General features: G+C 42.3%; 3 protein-coding genes across 4 annotated transcripts; all 3 read right to left on the reverse strand.

Annotated features, from left to right (window-relative positions):
* Positions 1-360: 360 nt before the first annotated feature.
* Positions 361-12,341, reverse strand: spag5 (sperm associated antigen 5). Its single transcript, XM_041933656.1, has 25 exons — positions 12,259-12,341; positions 11,754-11,824; positions 11,537-11,665; positions 9,215-11,448; positions 8,909-9,101; positions 8,659-8,775; positions 8,419-8,511; positions 8,173-8,307; positions 7,645-7,764; positions 7,449-7,541; positions 7,020-7,154; positions 6,808-6,901; positions 6,554-6,701; positions 6,351-6,401; positions 5,761-5,935; positions 4,720-4,853; positions 3,382-3,550; positions 3,161-3,302; positions 2,003-2,240; positions 1,435-1,567; positions 1,257-1,337; positions 1,035-1,184; positions 851-925; positions 629-709; positions 361-535 (listed from the first exon to the last, which is right to left on the reverse strand). Exons 1-25 carry the CDS (start codon positions 12,269-12,271, stop codon positions 464-466), a joined length of 5,076 nt encoding a protein of 1,691 aa, XP_041789590.1. The 5' UTR covers positions 12,272-12,341; the 3' UTR covers positions 361-463.
* Positions 12,342-12,724: 383 nt separating this feature from the next.
* trmo (tRNA methyltransferase O) lies at positions 12,725-16,198 on the reverse strand. The gene is made up of 6 exons (XM_041934037.1): positions 16,061-16,198; positions 15,747-15,889; positions 14,917-15,091; positions 14,128-14,285; positions 13,355-13,912; positions 12,725-13,164 (listed from the first exon to the last, which is right to left on the reverse strand). The coding sequence occupies exons 1-6, from the start codon at positions 16,147-16,149 to the stop codon at positions 12,929-12,931; spliced, it is 1,359 nt and encodes a 452-aa protein (XP_041789971.1). The 5' UTR covers positions 16,150-16,198; the 3' UTR covers positions 12,725-12,928.
* Positions 16,199-17,398: 1,200 nt separating this feature from the next.
* On the reverse strand, positions 17,399-19,690 carry hemgn (hemogen). 2 transcript variants are annotated; one of them, XM_041934048.1, is made up of 4 exons: positions 19,524-19,690; positions 19,109-19,187; positions 18,060-18,661; positions 17,399-17,950 (listed from the first exon to the last, which is right to left on the reverse strand). In XM_041934048.1, exons 1-4 carry the CDS (start codon positions 19,579-19,581, stop codon positions 17,838-17,840), a joined length of 852 nt encoding a protein of 283 aa, XP_041789982.1. In that variant the 5' UTR covers positions 19,582-19,690; the 3' UTR covers positions 17,399-17,837. The 2 variants fall into 2 exon arrangements, with proteins under 2 accessions (XP_041789982.1, XP_041789981.1); XM_041934047.1 differs by having other exon boundaries at positions 19,097-19,187; positions 19,524-19,689.
* Between the last annotated feature and the right edge of the window lie 457 nt (positions 19,691-20,147).

Consider the following 20,147-nt stretch of genomic DNA (forward strand, 5'->3'; position numbering starts at 1 on the left):
AAAGACTGGGAAAGATGTGGAACGCTCCAAAAACAGGTTGATTGGTAACAGGTGAGAGTATCATGATTGAAGGCTCAGTGGTTCACAGCAAGGATGGAGCGACATGATTGGATAAAGCAGATTAATACCTGGGCTCAGGAACACTTGGTCAAACCGTTAACAGTTTGATTGTAAAAGACTGCTTTCTGTTTCTATTAAGGTTTTGTTTCCTTTTTTTGAACTGGGTTGTAAAACTAACACTGTCTAAGAGTGTAGTTTAAATATTAATGAACACCTTTGTTGACATTTGGAAAATCGACCTCTATCACTGCCGTTGCCCTTGAAATGCTAACAGAAAAAAAGAGATCACAGATATAACAACAACATTTTTATTAATCATACTAAAAACATGAACGCTTACAGTTAACAAGCTAAAACCTGACAGACATAAATACAACAAATACAGGTGACGCTGACAAACATGTCAGCCAATATATTCGACAAGCTGCTGGAGCTGCTCGTTATTCTTCACGACATCTGGCAAAGACAGCAGAGTCTGTGTGGACAAAACACGCGTTACCTCAGATATACACACGTGCAGTATTTACAGGATACGAAGGCTGGGAGACGGTACAGGAGCAGCTCTCACCTCTCTGATTTTAATGATCATGTTGCTTAACATCTTGAGCTCGTTCTCACTTTTCTGTTGGTTGGTCTGGTGGATGATTTGCTGTTGGAGACGTCACGACATCATGAACATACTGGACGACGCCCTCACTGATATGACAGCTTAGTTTACAAGATTAAAGATGCTGCGATTCTGTACTCAGTAGTATCCATAACTACTAGAGCATAGCAAGCAGATACTTACATGTCTTTTAGCTCTATCAAGGAGTTTAACTCTGGCCTGCTCCACCTCCTGAAGACTCAACTTCAGCCTCTCCACCTGGTCAGAGAGCATTCGTGAAAATGAGGATTAAACCTGAAGTGTGAGCTGAAGTATTAAAGTGTATCTGTATCTGTCCATTGTCACAGCATCCCTGGCAGGGTCGTACCTCTTTCAATAACTGGATCTTCTCCTCCATGAAATGAGCTGGAGGAGCTGATTGGCCTCCACCTTTTCTCAACTCCGCTCGCAGGAACTGAGACTCCACCTTTGACTGCTGGAGAGAACGACGGAGCTCAGCCGCCTCCTTCCGCAATTCCTGCGAAAAACGCATAAATTAAAACACACGTACACACACGCAGTGTAGACGGATGTGGATTTCGTGCCTTACGTTACTGTCAGTCTTGTATTTGTGTAGAAATTCTTGGGCCTCTTGTATTTCTGACATCATCTTTGTCAAAGTTTTGTCATCCTGTGCAAAGAGAAGCAGTTTTTTGGTGCTTTTTCTCAACTCAACAAGATAATTCCCATCAGTCTTTGCACTTCATTTTGTGCGCAGTAGTTCTTACCTGAGCTTTCTGCTGCAGTGCTTGACTTCCTTTCTCAGCCAGGCTGTTCAGACGGCTCAGCTGACGCTGAAGCTCCATCACCTCCGCCTGGTGTCTGTTGTTTGCAGCCTGCTGCTCCACCTTCAGGCGACAGCTGGAACAATGCAGCAAATAAAGTCAGACAAGAGCCACCTTAAATTTATTAAAATCATTCATTAAGCTTGTATGAACATGTTCTTTTCTAAACATGAAACCAGTTCATCACATATAAAAGAAAAATTGGCAGCTCCAGCATTTAATCTTGCATCTGAGAGGGATTAGAGATGCAGCTACTGAATCAATTGACTGTTTGAGTCATTTTTTCCACACAAAAACACCAAATATACCTCAGTTTCAGCTTCTCAGCTGTGGTGATAATATATTTAATATCTCTGGGTTTTGGACTGTTGGTTAAATAAAACAAGAAATTAACTGACGTCGTCCTGGGCTTCAACATTCTCCTGCAGACCGAACAATAAGTAAGTAGCAAAAAAAAAAAAATAAGGTGGAGATTAATGTTGTGTGCGCGTACACGTCTCCCATCACTTACATGGTGTCGTGCAGCTCCTCCAGCTGAGCATCTTTACGCTGTCGCACCAGCTTCAGGGTGCTGATGAGCTCTGTGACGGTGCCGTCCAGACCAGCAAACAGGTCCGTCACGCTGCTCTGCTCGTCCTCCTCCGGTTCGAACTCCGCCGCCTTCGGATTCTTTTTCGGGGTGACGGCCACGATGCGGGTGAAGGCGCTCGTCTCGCTGAACAAAGTTCCGCACTGTGGCTCAGGCGTGTCTGACGGGACCGAAGAGAGCGAACCACAACTTAGATTCTCCGTCGTCTGAGGTCATTAGATGACATTTCAGCCCTGAGCTGAGCTGGGGGTGTGCGATTAGGTTTTTCACATGTAGGTCGGCAATTATGGCGCCTGCTTCAAAACTGCTCGGAGACATGTTCATTCAAAATACAGTGGGCAATTTTAGCTGCATATTTCAGAAAATGAGGGTTGTATCTATTATCTGTGGGGAAAATGTGATAAGTGCAACATAAGATAATTTAGAAAGAGCAAGAAGAAAAGAGTATTGGAGAAAACAATGATTAATAACATGAAGACACGTCATTGTCATCTCCTACTCTAGCATTTATTTTTGTAAAGGAACTCTCAAATCTTCCCTCTCAGGATAATTTCTATTGTTAGCTTTCAGAAACTGACACATATATGACCTGAGTCCCACAACAGAGTCAAAGCTTCACCAAAGTGCTTAGTTTGACTCAGGTCAGAGTCTAAAAGTTGCAGATTGTGTGTAATTGGCTGCTATAATAATAATAATGATATTAATAATAATAATTTTATTTGTCTAGCACCTTGCAAAGATGCAGCCCAAAGTGCTTAATAAAACAAAATCAGAAGAAATAAATAGTGATAATAGCAATAAGTGACAGAAAAAAACAAAACAAAAACCTGAATTTAAAGACAAATTAAGAAGAAACGTCTTTCATTTCTTTTTCTTTTCTAAGATTTAAATGGTTCCACAGTTTAGGAGCAGGAACACAAAGCAGCCTCAGACCTCCTGTGGGACACTTTTGGAACTTCTAAAAGCAAATATATTATGAGCAAATGAAGTCTGGAACCAGTTTAATTCTGGTCTCTTAAAAGAACCGAGCCAGCCTGAATGAACCGTCGTGAACAACCCATGCGTGGTGAGATCCAGTACCTGGTCCAGCAGCTGTCTCTGAGTCTTCCTCCTTCTCTGAAGTTAATGCCACCATGATGCTGTCGATAAAGGAGCTGGAGGGGTAACGACGCTCCACGTTGTGGACTGGTTCGGACTCTTCATCCTTTGGTGGTTCTGGTTTCTGGGAAGACATACAAGCCTGAATGAAAAAACCTTCAGTTCATTTCAGTATAACTCGGGTAGGTAGGTGTAAGTGTTACCTGGTCGTCGAGAGCTGCGTGAAGTTCATTGGTCAGTCCTCGCAGTTTGTGAAGCAGCAAAGTAATTTCGGTGACTGCCTGTGCCAGCTTCTCTCTGAGCTCCAGCTGGGTGGCACTGGTTGTGGACCTTGTGGTTTCCAGCTCCTCCTGCAAACTCCTGTTTTCACGTCTGCATCACACATGCACAGACAAGTTTTAATTTAGTATACAGAGAAAAACACCTTAAAAACTATTAGTAGGTTTAGCATCCGATGGATCGAAGCTTAAAAACAGCTGCTTGCACACAGTGCAGGGTGTTAACTTAGACCAGGCATGGGCAAACTACGGCCCGGGGGCCATATGCGGCCCATTAAGATTTTTAATCCGGCCTGCCGAACTTGAAGAAATTATATTAATAAACCTTGTAAATGATTTATTTTCCCTGCAATTCTGGCTTTTCCCCAATAGATGACGCACTATAGATACATTGAGCTTTGTTGAGGTGCGGCGTATTATTGTGGAGTTTTTAATAAGGAGTGGACAACTAAATATTTTTTTACCGAACACCGATCAGCTGCTGTATGCCTGATATGCCAAGAGACTGTGGCGGTGGTAAAAGACTATGATACAGCAAGAAAACTGACTCCAGACTTTGATGCGCTGGATAAAAAGGGAGACCAACAACACTGTTCCCACTGAAATTAAAAGTACGTTTCTCCGTTGTGTTATTTAAAAATGCATCTGAAAACAATTTCTTCAATAAGCCTTACATGTTACATGTCATGTCTGTTAAGGGATGCACATATGTGGTGCTCAGGTGCACGTACGTTCTCAAAACCAAGTGCGCAAATGCAACGCGATCAAATATAATGCGCTCCGCATGCTGGCGCGTTGTCACTGTTCCGTCCTCGCGCTGCTCATTGTTGAGTTTTGGCTTTAGGGATGATTGAATAGAAGGAGAGGACAGTAGACCTGCATCTCCTAGCGTTTTTTAAATAAAGACAGTCAGGAGGAGAGTGATGATGATGATATCCTGAAGGATAACACAACTTTCAGTGCTTTAAAATAATAAAAAAATATTTTATTCATTTAATTTTCAGTGTTTTAAGAGTCATTTCAATAAATAGCTCAGTTCTGTGGGACTTCAAAGACAGATATTTAGTTGTAATGCTTTTGTTCATTTTCAGTTGAAATTAAAGCACATGTTTTCTACATATCCCATGATATTTTATTTTCTCTTATGAGGTGGATTACCAAAACACTCCATCCATCTGCTCCTGGTCCGGCCCCCCTGTCAAATTTGAGAACCCTTTGTTGCCCACAAGTCAAAAAGTTTGCCCACCCCTGACTCAGACTCACTGGAGTTGACCAAGTTCTTCTTTTAGGTCTTCACACTGGATGTTCCTCTCCCGGAGCCCCTGCAGGTTGGTCCTCAGCATCTGCTCACTTTCAGCCACCTGCTCCCTCGTCAACTTATTCTCCATCTGCAAGAACTGACGCACACACAGACAGTAAATGAAACCACCATAAGACAGAAGTCACACACTTTTCCCCCACGATGACGGCACACTTGCCGTATGAACGAACAATGCCGTCCCTGTGTCTGACCTCCTGCCTGGCTCAACCTGCTCTGTGCTGTTCGACGAGACTTCCGTTAAAAACAGACTAGGTGTGTATTCTCCAGAGCAAAGCGGAGAGCAACTTCTGCAGAACACTCCTGTAGCCACGTTGCAGCCGTGCACGGTGGAAACATTTTAGGGCCTGTCATCAGGATACCTTAAAGGGCTCCGGTGCAGCAAATCTGTTCTCCAGTCTTGATCTTTAGGGCGGTAAATAATTGCCAATCAAGACAGCAAAGTGGATTCTAAACCTTTCTTAAATGCTCAAAATCAATTGTGTGGGAAAAGAAAGTCAACTTCATGTCGGCTTGTAGCGTGTAAGTGTTTTATGTGTATGAGAGGTGAGATCTAGACAACAAGCAGACTGAGTGAACTGAATAGTTTGAAGCTTCATTCAACTTTTTTTTCTCCACATTCTATTTCACGGTTGAAAATAAAAATTATGCTACACTAATCATTAGTATTATACTATGTGTACAATTGTATCCTAGTGGCGGCTGTGTAAGAAAGATGTCAAAGAAATCGGCAGCTTGGAAACATTTCAAGCTTTTAGGGCAATGACGTGATAAAATGTGCTTTATTGGAAAACCTCAAGTGTAAAAAACAAATTAAATAAAATCACATTCAGTACAGCTCTAATAAATTTAAATAAATGATATTGAGGCAGGTAACACCTTACAAACATCCGGCTTCAGTCAACTCATATAAGAGGGTGTAAAAGCACAGAACCATTTGAAGTCAAGTACTGCAAGTGTAAGACACAAACAGCCCATAAACCAACCTCGTTCGTCTCCTGGACATCCCTGAGTTGTGTGCAACGAGCCCGGAGCTGCTGGATCTCTGCGCTCTGGGACTGTGAGAGGGCCTGCAGCTCAATGAGCTGCTCCTCGCTTTGAGCCAGAGTCTGGCTCAACTCGCTCACGCGCTGCTCTGACTGACCCAGTGACGTCTCCAACCTGCACGCAGACAAAACACAGGCTGCGTGCATCAGTCGCAGTATTTTAGGAGGCATTTGTGGTCGTGTGGCAGCGAGTCTGTTTCGCTTCTGGGAGAACAAGGTTGTTTATTGGAGTCTTACAGGGAAACTTGTTTCCTCACTACTGCATGGACAAGGTAGATACATTCTCTACTAACCAAACAGTTTATGAACAGAGATCATCTTACTAAATGAGCTTCTGAATGCATTTAGTAATAAATGTAAACTTAATAAGCGATATAAAGAAGTATGTGACAAAGATTTTACAGCGAGTTTTCACAGGGATCAACTTTTCTTCACTCATTTTTATCTCTGTTGTGATCAAACCATTAAGTCATTTCAGCGTTATTGTGTTCAATAACGAATGAGTCGATAAAACCCTTGTCAGCACTTACTCGTTTGATCTGTTCTTGGCTTCCTGGATGTCCTTCCATGAATGCTGCAACCTGAAACAACAACATTTTTAGCACCTGCATGCTGTAGTTCAGTGACCTTTTATTTGGCTTCTTGATAAAAGTGCTTCACTAGCATAGTATTTGTTTCATTTTACACTGCTGAGCGCACTTATATCATCAACACATGTTGTGGGGGTTCATACTTTGTAGTTTCTGCAGCGAGAGCCTGCTCCAAGAAGGTGTAGGAGGCCAAAGTGGAGGAAACGGTGGCAGACAGCTCCGTCACCTGCCTCTCCAGATGACCTCTCTCTTCCTCTCGTTCTGTCAGCTTCTGACGCAGCACACCCATCTCTGAAAAGATATGTTAGTGGTTTTATAGGCTGATAAAGAGGGAAACTATACTGACAGCTAATAGAAAGAATGAAAAGAACAAAGCGAGTGAAAACACTGATTTTACCTGAGGTCAGAATTGTCACCTGCAGATTTAAATCACTGATCTCTTCTCTGGCAGTTTGGAGATTCAAATTAGTTTGGTTCCATTCTTCTTCAATCTGTTGAGCAGAAGTTCAAAAATAAAAATTAATCTTCTTGAGTTGCAGCCATCGTCGTTCCTACAGAACAAGTAGTTGCAGGACAACAAACGTCCCAGTGAACTTCCAGACATCGGACCTGCTCTCTCTCTTCCACAGCTTGCTCTCTTGCGGAGATTTGCTCGTCCCGTTCTCTCAAAGCAGCAGCTGCCTTCTCGTTCAGCTGCAGAAGCAGAGGAGCCGTTTTCTGCAGAAGGCCTCTGATTGTGCAGAGCTGTGAAAAGATGACCACACGAAAGCATCAGTGTTATCGCCATGAACTGCTTTTAAAACAAAGGTGTCGCCATTCAGACATCACATCACAGTAAAATGACACGAAGGTACTGTTGTGATGTTATCAAACTGTGAGCGAATGTCAGAGATCAAAATGGTTTAAAACGAAACACTGTTGATGTTTATTAGTACTTTGACATATCAGATTCTTTCTGCTCATATTATCTTCTGTGGCATCAGGCAGATTGTGACTTTTGGGAATTGTTACAAAACTAAAAAGATGCATTGAACATACTTCTTTCCTCAAACTGGACTGGTCCTCTATGGTTGTAGATAAAACATCAGAAACAGAGTTCAGCTTTTCACTGTAGGCCTGGTTTAATGCGACCTGCATTAGTGGAGAAAACAGAAAATACAAATTAAACACATTCTGAAGGACGTTAAGATAAACAGATTAAGTCCAGCTGATTTGTTTTTGCCTGTTCTGTTACCTGTTCTGGGTAAGTCCTGTTTAGGGCATCTAACAGTTCTTGCTGAGACCCCACAAGCCTCTCCAGGTCTGAGATTTCTAGTGCACAGTGTGTCCTCAGCTGTTCCATCACACTGAAGGCCTGCAAACAGATAACCGCAAACACACTTAACACTCCTGGAATGAAGAAAGCTATGAGAAGCAAAACGCACATCACCAGTGTATCAACTGAATATTCTCTATAAGATGCAAAAACTATTCCCGCTACGTTAACTACTAAGCATTGAGAGGCCTGTGATTTCATTACATGTGCTGAAATGCACCTCACCCAATATCAGCACAGGAGTGATCATTTGATCTTTTCACAACAAAAGCATGACAAAGTATAGCCCTAGTATTTAGAAATACTGTCTTCATCAATACAAACTAAATTCCGTTGCAGCCTGCAGTAGAGCCACTTGAACAAGGATTGGAAAAGTCAAAGAGCTAGAACCAAACATACATTGAACTAATAAGGTCACATTAACAAGAGGTTTGTCACTGTGCTTACTGCCTCCTTGGCTGTGAAGGCTTCCTCCATCTGTATCCTCATGTCGTCTCTTTGATGAAGAGCATCTTTGACCTTCTGCATCATTACTTCCTGGGTCGCCTTTGTTTTCTCAAATAGAGACTTCATCTGACCGTACTAAACAACACAGGGAAAGCACACATCAACAAATTTATACCAACTGGATAATTACACAAAAGCATGCAGCTGATTTCAGATGGCAAAGATATGAAGGACATGTTTACATACATGTGAAACAAGGCTTTGATGGTCCGCTCTGACTGTGTCTCCTATTTGGTTCATGTTAAAGAGAGCAGCATCCGTTTCGCAACTTAAAGAAGTCTGTTGGGACAAATTCACTGTTACTAAAGGGCACATCCATGCATTTTACACAGAAAATGATGTAAATCATTAAAAAACATTGAACAGTGACATGCCAGAGTCTTTAACTGATGAAACATAGAGCATGTGTCATTGGTTGTGTCTTACCATGGTGACCTTCATGGCCTGCATACACTGGATGAGGTTCTGTAGAGAACTTCCATCCAGCTCCAATTCACTAATCCTGTTCAGAGCCTCCAAATATAGGTCTCTGTACGTTGTGGTCTACATAAAATATAAAACAAAGAATCCTTTGAAACAGAAATTAAAAATGAACAAAGTAATAAACTAAAAAACTTAAGTCATCATAGTGAAAGAATTAAATGCACAAAAGTACAAACTCTGAATGTGTCATTACCTGACTGAGTTCAGTGTGGTCTGTCTGCACTAGTTTCTCTCTGAGGTCTGAAGGTGCAGGCCCTGCAGAAGGACATCCATGAGTCGTGGCTGCAGCCAACTGCTGCACCAGAGCCTCCACTATGATCATGCTAGACCTTAATCTCTGCTCCAGCTCTAGTCTGGGGAGAGACTCTAGGCTGCCTGGAGGTACACTGAGAGCATGTCAACAAAAGATAACAATGAGAGGAGGACAGAGAAAACACAGAAAGCTGAATTTGTAATCATAAGTGCTACGTTTTATTAAATAACAAATCCAAACACTTACTTCCACAGGAGCGGGTCGGTCAGAGTGCAGGAATCAACCACAGAGAAAACCCTCTTTCTCTCAAACTGGCCAGACGTATTTACGCTGCGGTCTTCCCATTTCATAGGAGTGGTGCCCACACAGACACTGTGGGATTCTGCAGGAGTAGCTGGTGCCAATGGGACCGTGATGGCAGCAGGAGGAGGAATGTGAGCAGCAGGACCCATCTTTCCTGAAGCCAAGAAGAGGAACTCTGCCATCTGCCGAAGCTGCTGCTGAAGGGGACCATCTGGAATCAAAGGGATATCCAGAACTGGCTTGTCCACTTCAGGCTGAGGCACAGCACAAGGCTTCAGTCCCACATCCTCAACTAGCTCAGTGGCTGGGCCTGGCTGGGCCTTGCAGCCTAGTGCTGTAGAGTTCAACAGAGGACATGGCATGGGGCTTTCCAAGTACTCTGCCCACAAGCCAGTGGGGTCGACGTTAACGGGAGCCAACAAGCTCTTCTCACCCTCGAGAGCAGAATCATCAGATAAAAACTGGTCAACAGCAGGATTGCTACGAGTCTTTAATACAGGCAGAGAGGCTCTAATGACAGGACTGAGGAGTCCAAACCTCAAAACTGATGCTGAGGGACACTCTGATAGCACTTTCAAAACTTCGGGGAGGTTTTTTGCATGAGGTCTTTCTGAACTGTCACAAAGAACAGGTCCAGATGAACCGAGAGCACTGTCTTTTGCCTCAGGGGACTCAGGGGATCCACTGCTGAGGAGCATTTGAGAGACATGTTCCAGATGCACTTCCACAGGTGTTTGAGACTCTGCAGAGGTCGTAAGATGGCTGCAGACTGAAGGCAATGCACAGTCACCAGGATGTACTGAGTCTTTTTCTGATGTTTCTTGCATTAGAGAGTTAACAGACTTATCATCCAACGCCTTTAAAGACATGTTAGTCAGTGAAGGTGTGCTGATGGCTGGTGGGTCAGTATCTGCCACAACTTCATTGTTTTCTACATGGCTGTTAGGTTGTTCGTTGTTATCTTGAATGTGATCCTGTGTAACAGAAGCAGGTACACTGCTGTCATAAACGGGCTTGCAGATGACAGCGTGGTTGTCAGGCAGAGGAGACATCTTCTGTGACAATCTGGTGCCATCTGATTCTTCAATCTCATTTCTGGCACTGATGATAGAGCTAAATGTAATAGCCTCAGGTCCCTCCAAGCTTATCTGTTTAACCTCATCCACAGCATCAAGGTTGAATAGTGATGGTTCCTCAGTGACAGCAAGGTTACCACTTGGGGTTGATGGGCAACTTTCAATATTACAGTATGGGTGATCTACATGATCATCTACGTTTTGCACATCCTGGTCACTAGCTAACATGCTTGGATCTATACCATAATTGTGTGACTCACTGTCAGTTGCAGTTTGGTCAGCTTGTAGAGGAACAGTGTCATCTCCAAGCTTGGTGCCATCTGAAATGTGAATCTCACCTCCAGTGCAGTTAAAAGACTTGAAGGTTACATCACTCAGTCCATTAACAGGCTCTTTAGAATTGTTTGTGGTTTCAGAAGAGGTGGTGATGACACAAACACCATTTTCACTCCTGCAGTAGGGATGATCTGCATGTTCTGCTTGACATAGCTGGCCACAGACAGAGAGATTTGTTAAATTGACACCGTTGTCTTGTAAAGGTTCACCAAGCTGTGCCTTGGGCAGAGGAATGGTCTCATCCTGTTGTCTGGTGACATCAGAAACTGCCACCTCACCACCATCACAAGTGAAGGATTTCCAAGTGACATCTGTCTTTCCACAGAGGTCATGCTGAAAATCTTTTAAATCTTGTGTGACATCATCCAGGTCTGTGGAGGCCAGTTGGATGTTTGAAATTTCACAGAGACGCTCTGCATCTATGTCAAGCAGGGAGGTATCTTTCATCTCAGGATGGTGATAGGGGTGTTCTATGTGGTGGCTGCATGACTGAACTATTAAACTTTCAGAGATGACTGAGTCTTCTGTTTCACAAGCGGTTTTCATAGCCTGATCCTCCTCTAAAATGATATCCTCTTCTGCACACACTGAAGAGCCTGCGACCTCAACTTCCCCACCAGGACAGATGAAGGACTTAAATGTTACATCTCCAAGTCCACAAGCTGTCTCAGTAGTTGGCATATCAATAGTGGAAGCATTGGTTTGTATCACTTTGGTGGATGGAGAATGAGAGTGGGGCTCTGGGTCACAGAGAGGAGCATCACCCTGTTGATTAAAATTAATGCAATTTAATAAAAAGTCACAATGACATTGCAAACGATAGGAGCATTTCCAATTTTTAGTTTAAGCCCACCTTTGTTGTTTTTACAACATCAGCATTGAGCACTGATTTTGATTTGAAGCTCGATGATGGAGATGACAAATGCAGCAATTTATTCTCAAGACTTCTCAGAGGGGTACGCTGTCCATCTCTGCTTGAAGACTAACATCAACAGATATCAAAGAAATTATTATTCTTCTTTCAGTCATTACTTAACAAAATTGCTCAAAACATAGCACGAAAGTCTTACCAAGCCTTCCCCACCGGAATTTGACTTTCTGGAGGACATCACTCTGGAGAGCTGGGAAACTGCTTGTATAACTGCAAATAAAGACAATTTACTATTAAATTTCTTTTTTTTTTCTTTTAAATTTGATTTGGTGGACTAGTTTCTAGAGTCATGTTAACTAGCTAGCTAAGAAGCTAACGTTACTGACATTACGTTACATATACAGTAGTAGCAGCTGGCTAGAGGTAGCCTTATTAGCGCAATCATAGGCGCTACGAACTAACTAAACCTAACTTAAATGTATGAGGTACAAAATTTTTAAATACGAGTTCCTAAGAATCATGTTAGCAAGGGCGAAGGCTAGCAAACTCCTAGTTAGAAAAGCGTTACCGAAGTCGTCAGATACCGTAAGTTAACCTTAACTGAAATGAGTTTACACACACCTCACAGCGTCAGATAACAAACATCTTAAATTGACCAATTTATGAAATCATATAAAAGCCTTTTTCAACGTTTCAATTCTCACCAGCAACCTTCATACAACGTGGTAAAAGTTACTAAAACAGGGTAAACAATCCTTCCCGTTGAGCTGCCATCGACCGCGTTTCATTCAAAACACAACTGTCAGCTCTGCTATTGGTGCGTTTCTCTTCTTCGGTTGTTTTGTGACGCACTGGGCGGAAGTGCTGTAGCGTACACCACATACTGCTGCCCCCAACAGTACGTTAGTGTCACTACTCTAGGGTGTTTCTGGTGGTGATATAAAACAAAAACTTTCTCTTATGTTGCATTTTACGTGTCTATATTTAGTGTTACATAGACAAAACATTTCCTATGTTTCTATATAAATATATATAGAACATAAAAATAACAACTTTCTTCAGTTGCTGATACCTTGTGGTATCTCCACATTATGAATCCACCTATGTCTCCTTATGCCTGCCTGCTTGGTCCCTTACAAGGACAAAAAATATAAAAATCATTTGTTTCAAAATTGTTTATTTATTCTGCACGTACAAAATTAAACATACCTGTCTGATTTAAGAAAGTCAAAGTGATTCTGAACACTGAAACACACATTTGTCAGTAGAAAAATTACCTGACAATGCCAATTTGCAGAAATTAACAGGTTCTGGTTTTGTTTCTCTGCATACATTAAAACTGAGTCTTTCCACCCCCGAAGCTTTCACAGTGTCTCACACTGAGGCAATGTGCTGCTCAACAGGTCGGACTTGCAGTACTTCAGCAAAGCCAGGTCCAAACCAGCAGGTGATGTCAGCCGTGTCCAGGGTAAAGAAGAAGAGTCTGTCTCTGCAGCGCGTCCTCCTGTAGACTGACCGTGGGTCTGCTGACAGCACCCCTCTGATGGCGGCAGCAGCCTCCTCTGGACTGCGCAGAAACTTGAACCTGGGTCTGTCACCTTCAGGGGGTCCTGTGTGGCAAGAGGCAGCACTCTGTTAGCTATGACTGACTGTTCTCATGTTCATCTCTTTCACAACAGCGCCCTCTTGTGGAGAAAAGCACAACATTGCCCTTTTCTCTGGATGACGACAGGCTTAATCATGCAACCCCAATTCCACAGAAGTCTGGACCCTGTGTAAAATGCTCTAAGTCTGGCTTACCTGGCAGGTGTGAGGGAAGGAACTCTGCCAACTCTCTCTCAGCATGAGGGGTGAAGCGCACATCCAGACTGCCAACAGGAGGCTCTCTGATCCAGCCAGCGATGGTGCTGCGAGCCTCCTCTCCATAGTGAGGGTGATCCACTGTTGACTCCTGTAGTTTGGTTTTGGGAGAGTCTGAAAGTTGATCCTTGCTCTCACAACTCAACTGGCAAAGGTCACCTTGGGTCACATAGTGTTTGACGTCCTCCAGCACACTGTGGAGGTCTTTGGGGAGGGAAAGCTGAGCACTGACTCCGGATGAATCTGCGAGTGGAATTTCAGTTTCAGACACGTCATCATCGGGTCTTTCGCTTATTACATCTGAGTCTTTATGGAGGTTTAAAATATCTGTTGTCTCATTTGGTGACACAGTAGTTGCCTGTGGTTGATCTGAGTTTGGATCAGGAGGCTCAGAGTCAATCCTGGTGTGGGGGGAGTCGTACTCTGGGATGTAGGGTTTGATGTCCAGGACTGGAGTCCCGGCAATCATGTCAACATCTGACAGATGTATTGTATCACCTGGAAAATGGATTAATTTCTATCAAGCAAAGTCAATTACTTGTTTCTGTGGTTGAGGTTAAATGTGACAGCTGAAAATTTAGATTTCTAAAAAACTTCATTCAGCATTTAGAAGAAATTCAATCGTTAAGACTTTAAACATGGTCATGTGTTTATATTCTGCTAAATCTGCACACGATTTGCTTTTTAAGACTAATTTTGTTAAACACACTCACCTGCAATTTTATCAAGTTTGGCTAGAGTGAGACCCAGCGCATTTGGTCGGTGCGGACTGCGTGTCGAGTACACACCCACCCTCCGACCGTCCAGTCTGGGAGGCTTCACTTTGGCTTTGTAACTCAGGTGCCCGTTTTTGTGAAACAGAAAGATGACCCTGTCGAGACCAAAAGGAGGAAACACACAGACGACATGAACCAAATCACTAAAAACATGTGCTGCTTGTACATGTGTACTGTAGATATGACACATCAATAAAACGCACAAGTGTAAAAATATTAATAAACAGATCCACAAAATCCAAATGTGCACAGCAAACTGTAAACAAGACAGTAAGGTTGCTTCTTGTTATGTGTAGATGTGTGTGTGCAATATGAAATGTCAAGTACCGGTAAGTGTATGTGGTTAATTTAAAGTGTCTTGATTACGTGTATGTTAATGCACATTATGTCCCACCACTAGAGAGACAGCGTTAGACTCAAATGTCTCAATGAAAACACTTCTTAACAAGTTTTAATTCATGTCTCGGTGCGGTTAAATTACAAAGACTTGAAAAGGTTTTCACATCGGCTGCATTTTATTAATTAATTAAATAAAGCTTGTAGCCTCCTGAACCCACAGCACCTCAGTGCTGTAACGATCAGTGTTCATCATACATTCTTCAGTCAGTGGAATAAAAAAAATCACTGCTTAGAAACCAGCTGCAGCACTTTTTTGTTCATATTTTGGCTGACAGCAAACCTCAGACCGAAGTATAACCATGCAGAGCCACAGCGGCAGGGACCTACCAGACGTGGGAGTACAGCTCCAGGCCCACCAGAGCGTGCTCAGGGTTATTGAAGACACTCGGCCGGATGCGCAGTTCTGCCCTCGAGGGGCCACAAATGGTGGGCTGTCTGGGGGTCCCGTTCTTCACAGAGAAACAGGAACTGATGTAACCAATCGGGACCGTCTGGATGTTTCCTGGAATGTTACAGTTAACAACATTGTTTCAATTCCTAACATCTGTAACACAGTAACACGCTGCCTGTAATGTGTAACGTAGTAACCAGGACTCTGCACCTCATTCATGTGTTCCACCATCATTTGCTCCCCCTTTATTCTACTTTTGTATTTTACTGAATTATGTCTACATATAGATAACATACATATTCAGTATACAGATTTATTATAGTGCTGAAATGATTCATCTGACAGAAAATGAATCAGCTGTTTCTCTCCGATTTAGATTTAGACAGATTAACAGAAATAAAGTACATTATTTTTACTACATATACTGAGCAGGGCTGCAGGATATGCTAAAATACATATATGTATATAATACTGCAACTATTTTTGACAGATATTACGACAACATGATTCATGAATAGTGGGAATGATCATTTTAGCATCACTTCATTTTCAGTGAAAAACTACCAAAATCATGTCGATGTGACATTTGTTGTCTGTACCAAACAAATGTGTTTTCTTAAATATGGAGTACAAGATTTGGCCATATTGTGAGTTCAATAATATTTCAATAAACTGTTCAGCTCTAATACTGAGAAAGATGTTTATTCTGAGGAATTTCTGAAAAAATATCTCCTTTTTTGTTGTTTTTATTTTCAAATGAAACAACCTTGCTCTAAAGCCGCCTGTGAGGACGCAGGTGAAGGCGGTGGAGGCGTCGGATCAGGTTCACAGAGTCCAACCTTTGACACAGCAGACTGGATGGACATCATGTGTTTGCGATGAGATCTGACTGCACTGCCCAACATCTGCCTGTGAAAAGAAGAGCAGGTGCAAGTAAATGTGAGAGGAGAAATACAAATAAAATGTTATCAAGGCATTTCTGAACATCTACAGAAGATGACAGATGACATTTAACAGAAAAACATGCAGCTGTCACATCTGTTTCTGCTGCATTCACGACAGGCGATGTTATGAAAATACCTCAGGTTCTTGATTTCTTTTCTCATCACAGAAACCTGCTGGTTCAGTGTTTTAACGCGCTCACAGCAGCAGTCACACACAGGACTCATCTTACTGCTGTACAGGAGGACAAAAACAACTCAGGTTCAACTGTTAGCTCGCTGCTAAACAGCAACGAGCCGCAAGTGAAGCACGTGGGAGTTTCTCTACGCGGAAGCACATGTTGGACTTCCTGTTCACGTGACAACACAAAAACCATCTCTGCGGCGCAGCTTTTTTGGGATTTTCACATCCTGTTTTTTGTGTTTTGTTACGCAGGTGGGTAGAAAACGCTACCTGCTGCTAACACACAAATATTACGCGTGAAGGCTGCAGGGGTCATTGATGGAGTTGCAGTAGTATTTCCGGCCAGCAGGGGGCCGCCAAGAGTTATGTCACACTCGTCGTTTACTTTTTTAAACAAAGCTTTATTTATAAATACAGTAAGTGATGGAATGCAAGTACATTTACTCAAGCACTGTTCTTGAGTACTTTTAGTATTCAGTATATAAAGTATTTAAAACTGGCTGCACCTCATCCGCCAGTGGTGGAAAGTGTGCTTACTGACCGTACAAATCTGAGGTACTTGTACTTTACTTAAGTATTTCATCTCATATGGTACTTTTTTGCCCCACTACATTTGTCTTACAGCCTTAGTTACTCATTACTTTGCAGGTTGTTATTTTTCATGCCCCTCCTGTCCAGTGAAAACCACATATCTCCACATTTGGTGAATTATGACTTTTTCTCATAAACTGAAGGGTAAATGTTCCTTCACTGGTTGAGAAAATGTTCCTACTTCTGAAGTTTAATAAACTTTAATAACCATCTTGCTCTCATTTTGATTTCTGATAATGCTATATACATTTACTCAAATAATGACTGCAGGACTTTTACTTGCATTGGAGTATTTTTACATTGTGGTTACTTTTGCTGAAACAAAGGATCCAAATACTTCCTCCACCTTTGTCTATGTAGTATTAAGTTAAGTACCACCAACAAAATAACAGTTTGCTGAAGCAGAGCCACGTGTTACACCGATCTTATCAAACAAGCCATTTTCACATTTAGTGGAGTAAAATTTGACCATAATTATGCATAAATTCATCAGGTAGAATTAATCCTCAAAATTCTTGTAAAGTGAAATAGCATGACCTATTCTGGATGTTAGAAAAGCAGACAGATCATCAAAATTCTGTTTCAAAATAAATTTAAAGCAGTGTCATTAGAGCCTGTAAAAACACCAGAATCTTTGGTCTTAACATCTTTTTAAGATAACTGGAGGGATAAAAATCTATTAGTGAATTTAAAGTAAATCTCATTTATTTATTGATCATACACATGTCACACTTACACATCACATGTCTGGGGATGACACAGATGATCTAGACCAGTGTCAGATGATTGTAAGCATTGTATTTTATTAGGTGAAAAAACAACTTTTAAAAAATTCAGTCAAATAAATCCACGATTACAAATACATTATTACCATTGATTAATACAATTTACAAAATTTGCTGTTTACTAAATGCACATTACAAAATAGCTTCGTCGTGAAGCACAAGCCAGAATAAATAAGCATGCAGGTTCCGCTTGAATTCATACATTTGTCAGATAAGTGACGCATATGCTCAACATGTTTGTTCTCTTCAGCCAACTGGCTGCACACTAACCAGAATAATACTCAGATACGAACTGTGACCGAGAGCAGGAAGTCTGGTTGAACTGAGGCAGTATCTCAAATATGTGTTTTTGAGAATTAGAATGAATTTCCTGGGAGATATTCTTGTGGAGGAGGTGGCGAGGACAAGGTGGGAACTGAGAACATTTTATTTTGTTCAGGTGCGTTGATCGACGGTGTCCCACTCAGATCTGAAAAAAGACAGACAGACAGACACGATACAGTCAACCAGGCAACGCTTCATGTTTCATGTTCCCACACCGTTCACTCTTCTGGCTGTCTACATTTCCTCTTTATTACCTTCATCAGTTCCATTGTCTTGAGATAGAGAGGCATCTTCCTCCTCATCTGGGCCCAAGTCCTCAATCAGGACCTGGTTAAGGGGCTCCCTGCCTTGTGACTCGATGTTAAGGGTCTCCACCTGGGGAGGAGCTGCGGGAGGAGCAGGAGCTGCAGCTGGAACAGGGGTTTGGGTCAGAAAGGGGACAGCATCTGGAGCTGGATCCAAATCTTGGACAAGGATTGGAGCCGTGTCCAGATCTTGGACGGGTGCCGGTGCAGGAACTGATGGTGAAAAGGGGGCTGGAGCCGGGTTCAGTGGAGCTGGAGGAGTCGGAACAGGAGCAAAGAGGGGGCTTTGGACAGATCCAAACACTGGCAGAGGAGCAGGAGCAGACGCTGGTTGTAATTCTACAGCAATTAAGGGGGACAGGGAGCCTGATGTTTGATCTGGAATGACCTCCGCGGCTTCAGGCACCGCTGCTGCAGGAGCTTCCTGCGGCGCTGCTGCCTCTTCCTGAATGACTGATATCTCCGGCGTGGGTTCAGTCTTCCTGGGCCTCCCTTTCTTCTTCGCGCCACTCCTGTTGTCAGCCCTTGGTCTTTTCCTCGGGCTCTCCATCCTGAAAGAGTACAACAATTGTAATCAGCCTCAAAACAGTGGACACTGAATTTAGCGCTTTACTTCTGCAAAGCCAATAATACAAAGTCCTTGACCTGGATCTGGGGCGTCAATAGAAACACCAGAGCAACCTTTGGTTTCCTCTTGCTCCACATTCAATATAAAGCACAGGAGTGATAAGCAGCTGATAATGTTTTCACATTGTAAAGTACTGTGTTATATAATGCAGGTTTTGTTAATAAAGCCTTAATAAATCTGAGGTTAGGTTCCATTTTTACTCTCCATTGCATTAAAACAATACTCTGGCATAAACAGTAAGTACTTGAATCTGTAGAATTTGTCTACGCTGCTAAACCCATGATGGTAACTCCAAGTGAACATGGCCGTAAATGTAGGTCACTGCACTAACATTGACTGTGCTTTACAATACATTTACCCCAAAACCCACTGGTTAGTCTCCTTCTCCTCTGCTTCAGCCTTTTTCTTCCTGAGGAGATCCCTGTCCCTCAGCCTGCGACGGATCCCACCTGTAAAACAGAAACCCATTCAGAGAAACCACTCTAACAAGGACTGAATAAAAGCAGAGATATGCACACGACAGGCATATAAAAGTGTCGTTTTCTTCAGCTCCGGCTTGGCGAGTCTTTGACAGAAACTTTCCCACTCTAAGGTTTAACATACACAGATTAAACTTCTCTCTTGTTTTAAAGAACGTAGCTTAGATGTTGATTAAATTACTGTGTCTGAGCTGATTTTAAGACAACAAACTACAAGCGAATGAACAACTAGCTCACCCAACTTTCTAGTGTAAAAACACTGAAGTACTTTACTTCAAAAGAAGAGAAGAAATATTAAAAGTTAACCTTGGTCCTCATCTGGATTGTTATATTCCGACTTCTCTTGTTGCAACGTCTTCTCCATTCTGAGTCCTGCTATGAATGAATTCAAGTCATTGATGGCGGGCAAACACAGAACAGCAGACCGAATAACTTCTGACTGTTTTCTATTCCCACCCCTAAATGAATTATCTGGTTAACCATTACCACTGTGCTGGAGGAGTTCTTGCAGCTTTGGTCTTATCATATTTGTAAAGCTGGAGGAGTTGGCACAGCACTGAGAGTGAAAAAAAAAGACTGGAGCAAGTTGTGTGTGGGCAGTGTGAGATAGGGATGAAATATGTACAGTATATGTGGCAAAAGAAGGAAACACGTAGACGTGGACTCAAAAATCATTTTCGTGACATGCTGTTTTGATGAAACGAGTGAAGCACAGGCTGGACAACAAAAAGGATTCTGCTGTTTTTCATGTATGTTTATGCAGCTGAGAGTGAAGCTAAAATATTACGGTTGCTTAGCAATAGTAAAAGTATACTTTGACTGAATTTTGACAATAATTCAATGTCTAAATTCCCTGGTGTTGTTGGAGGACACAAAATAGGTTAAGATTTAAATTAGGTTCTGAATGTAACTGAGAAATATTCTATAGCC

The sequence above is a fragment of the Chelmon rostratus genome, chromosome 3 (genome assembly GCF_017976325.1).
Source record: "Chelmon rostratus isolate fCheRos1 chromosome 3, fCheRos1.pri, whole genome shotgun sequence".
In the NCBI taxonomy this organism is placed as follows: Eukaryota; Metazoa; Chordata; class Actinopteri; order Chaetodontiformes; family Chaetodontidae; genus Chelmon; species Chelmon rostratus.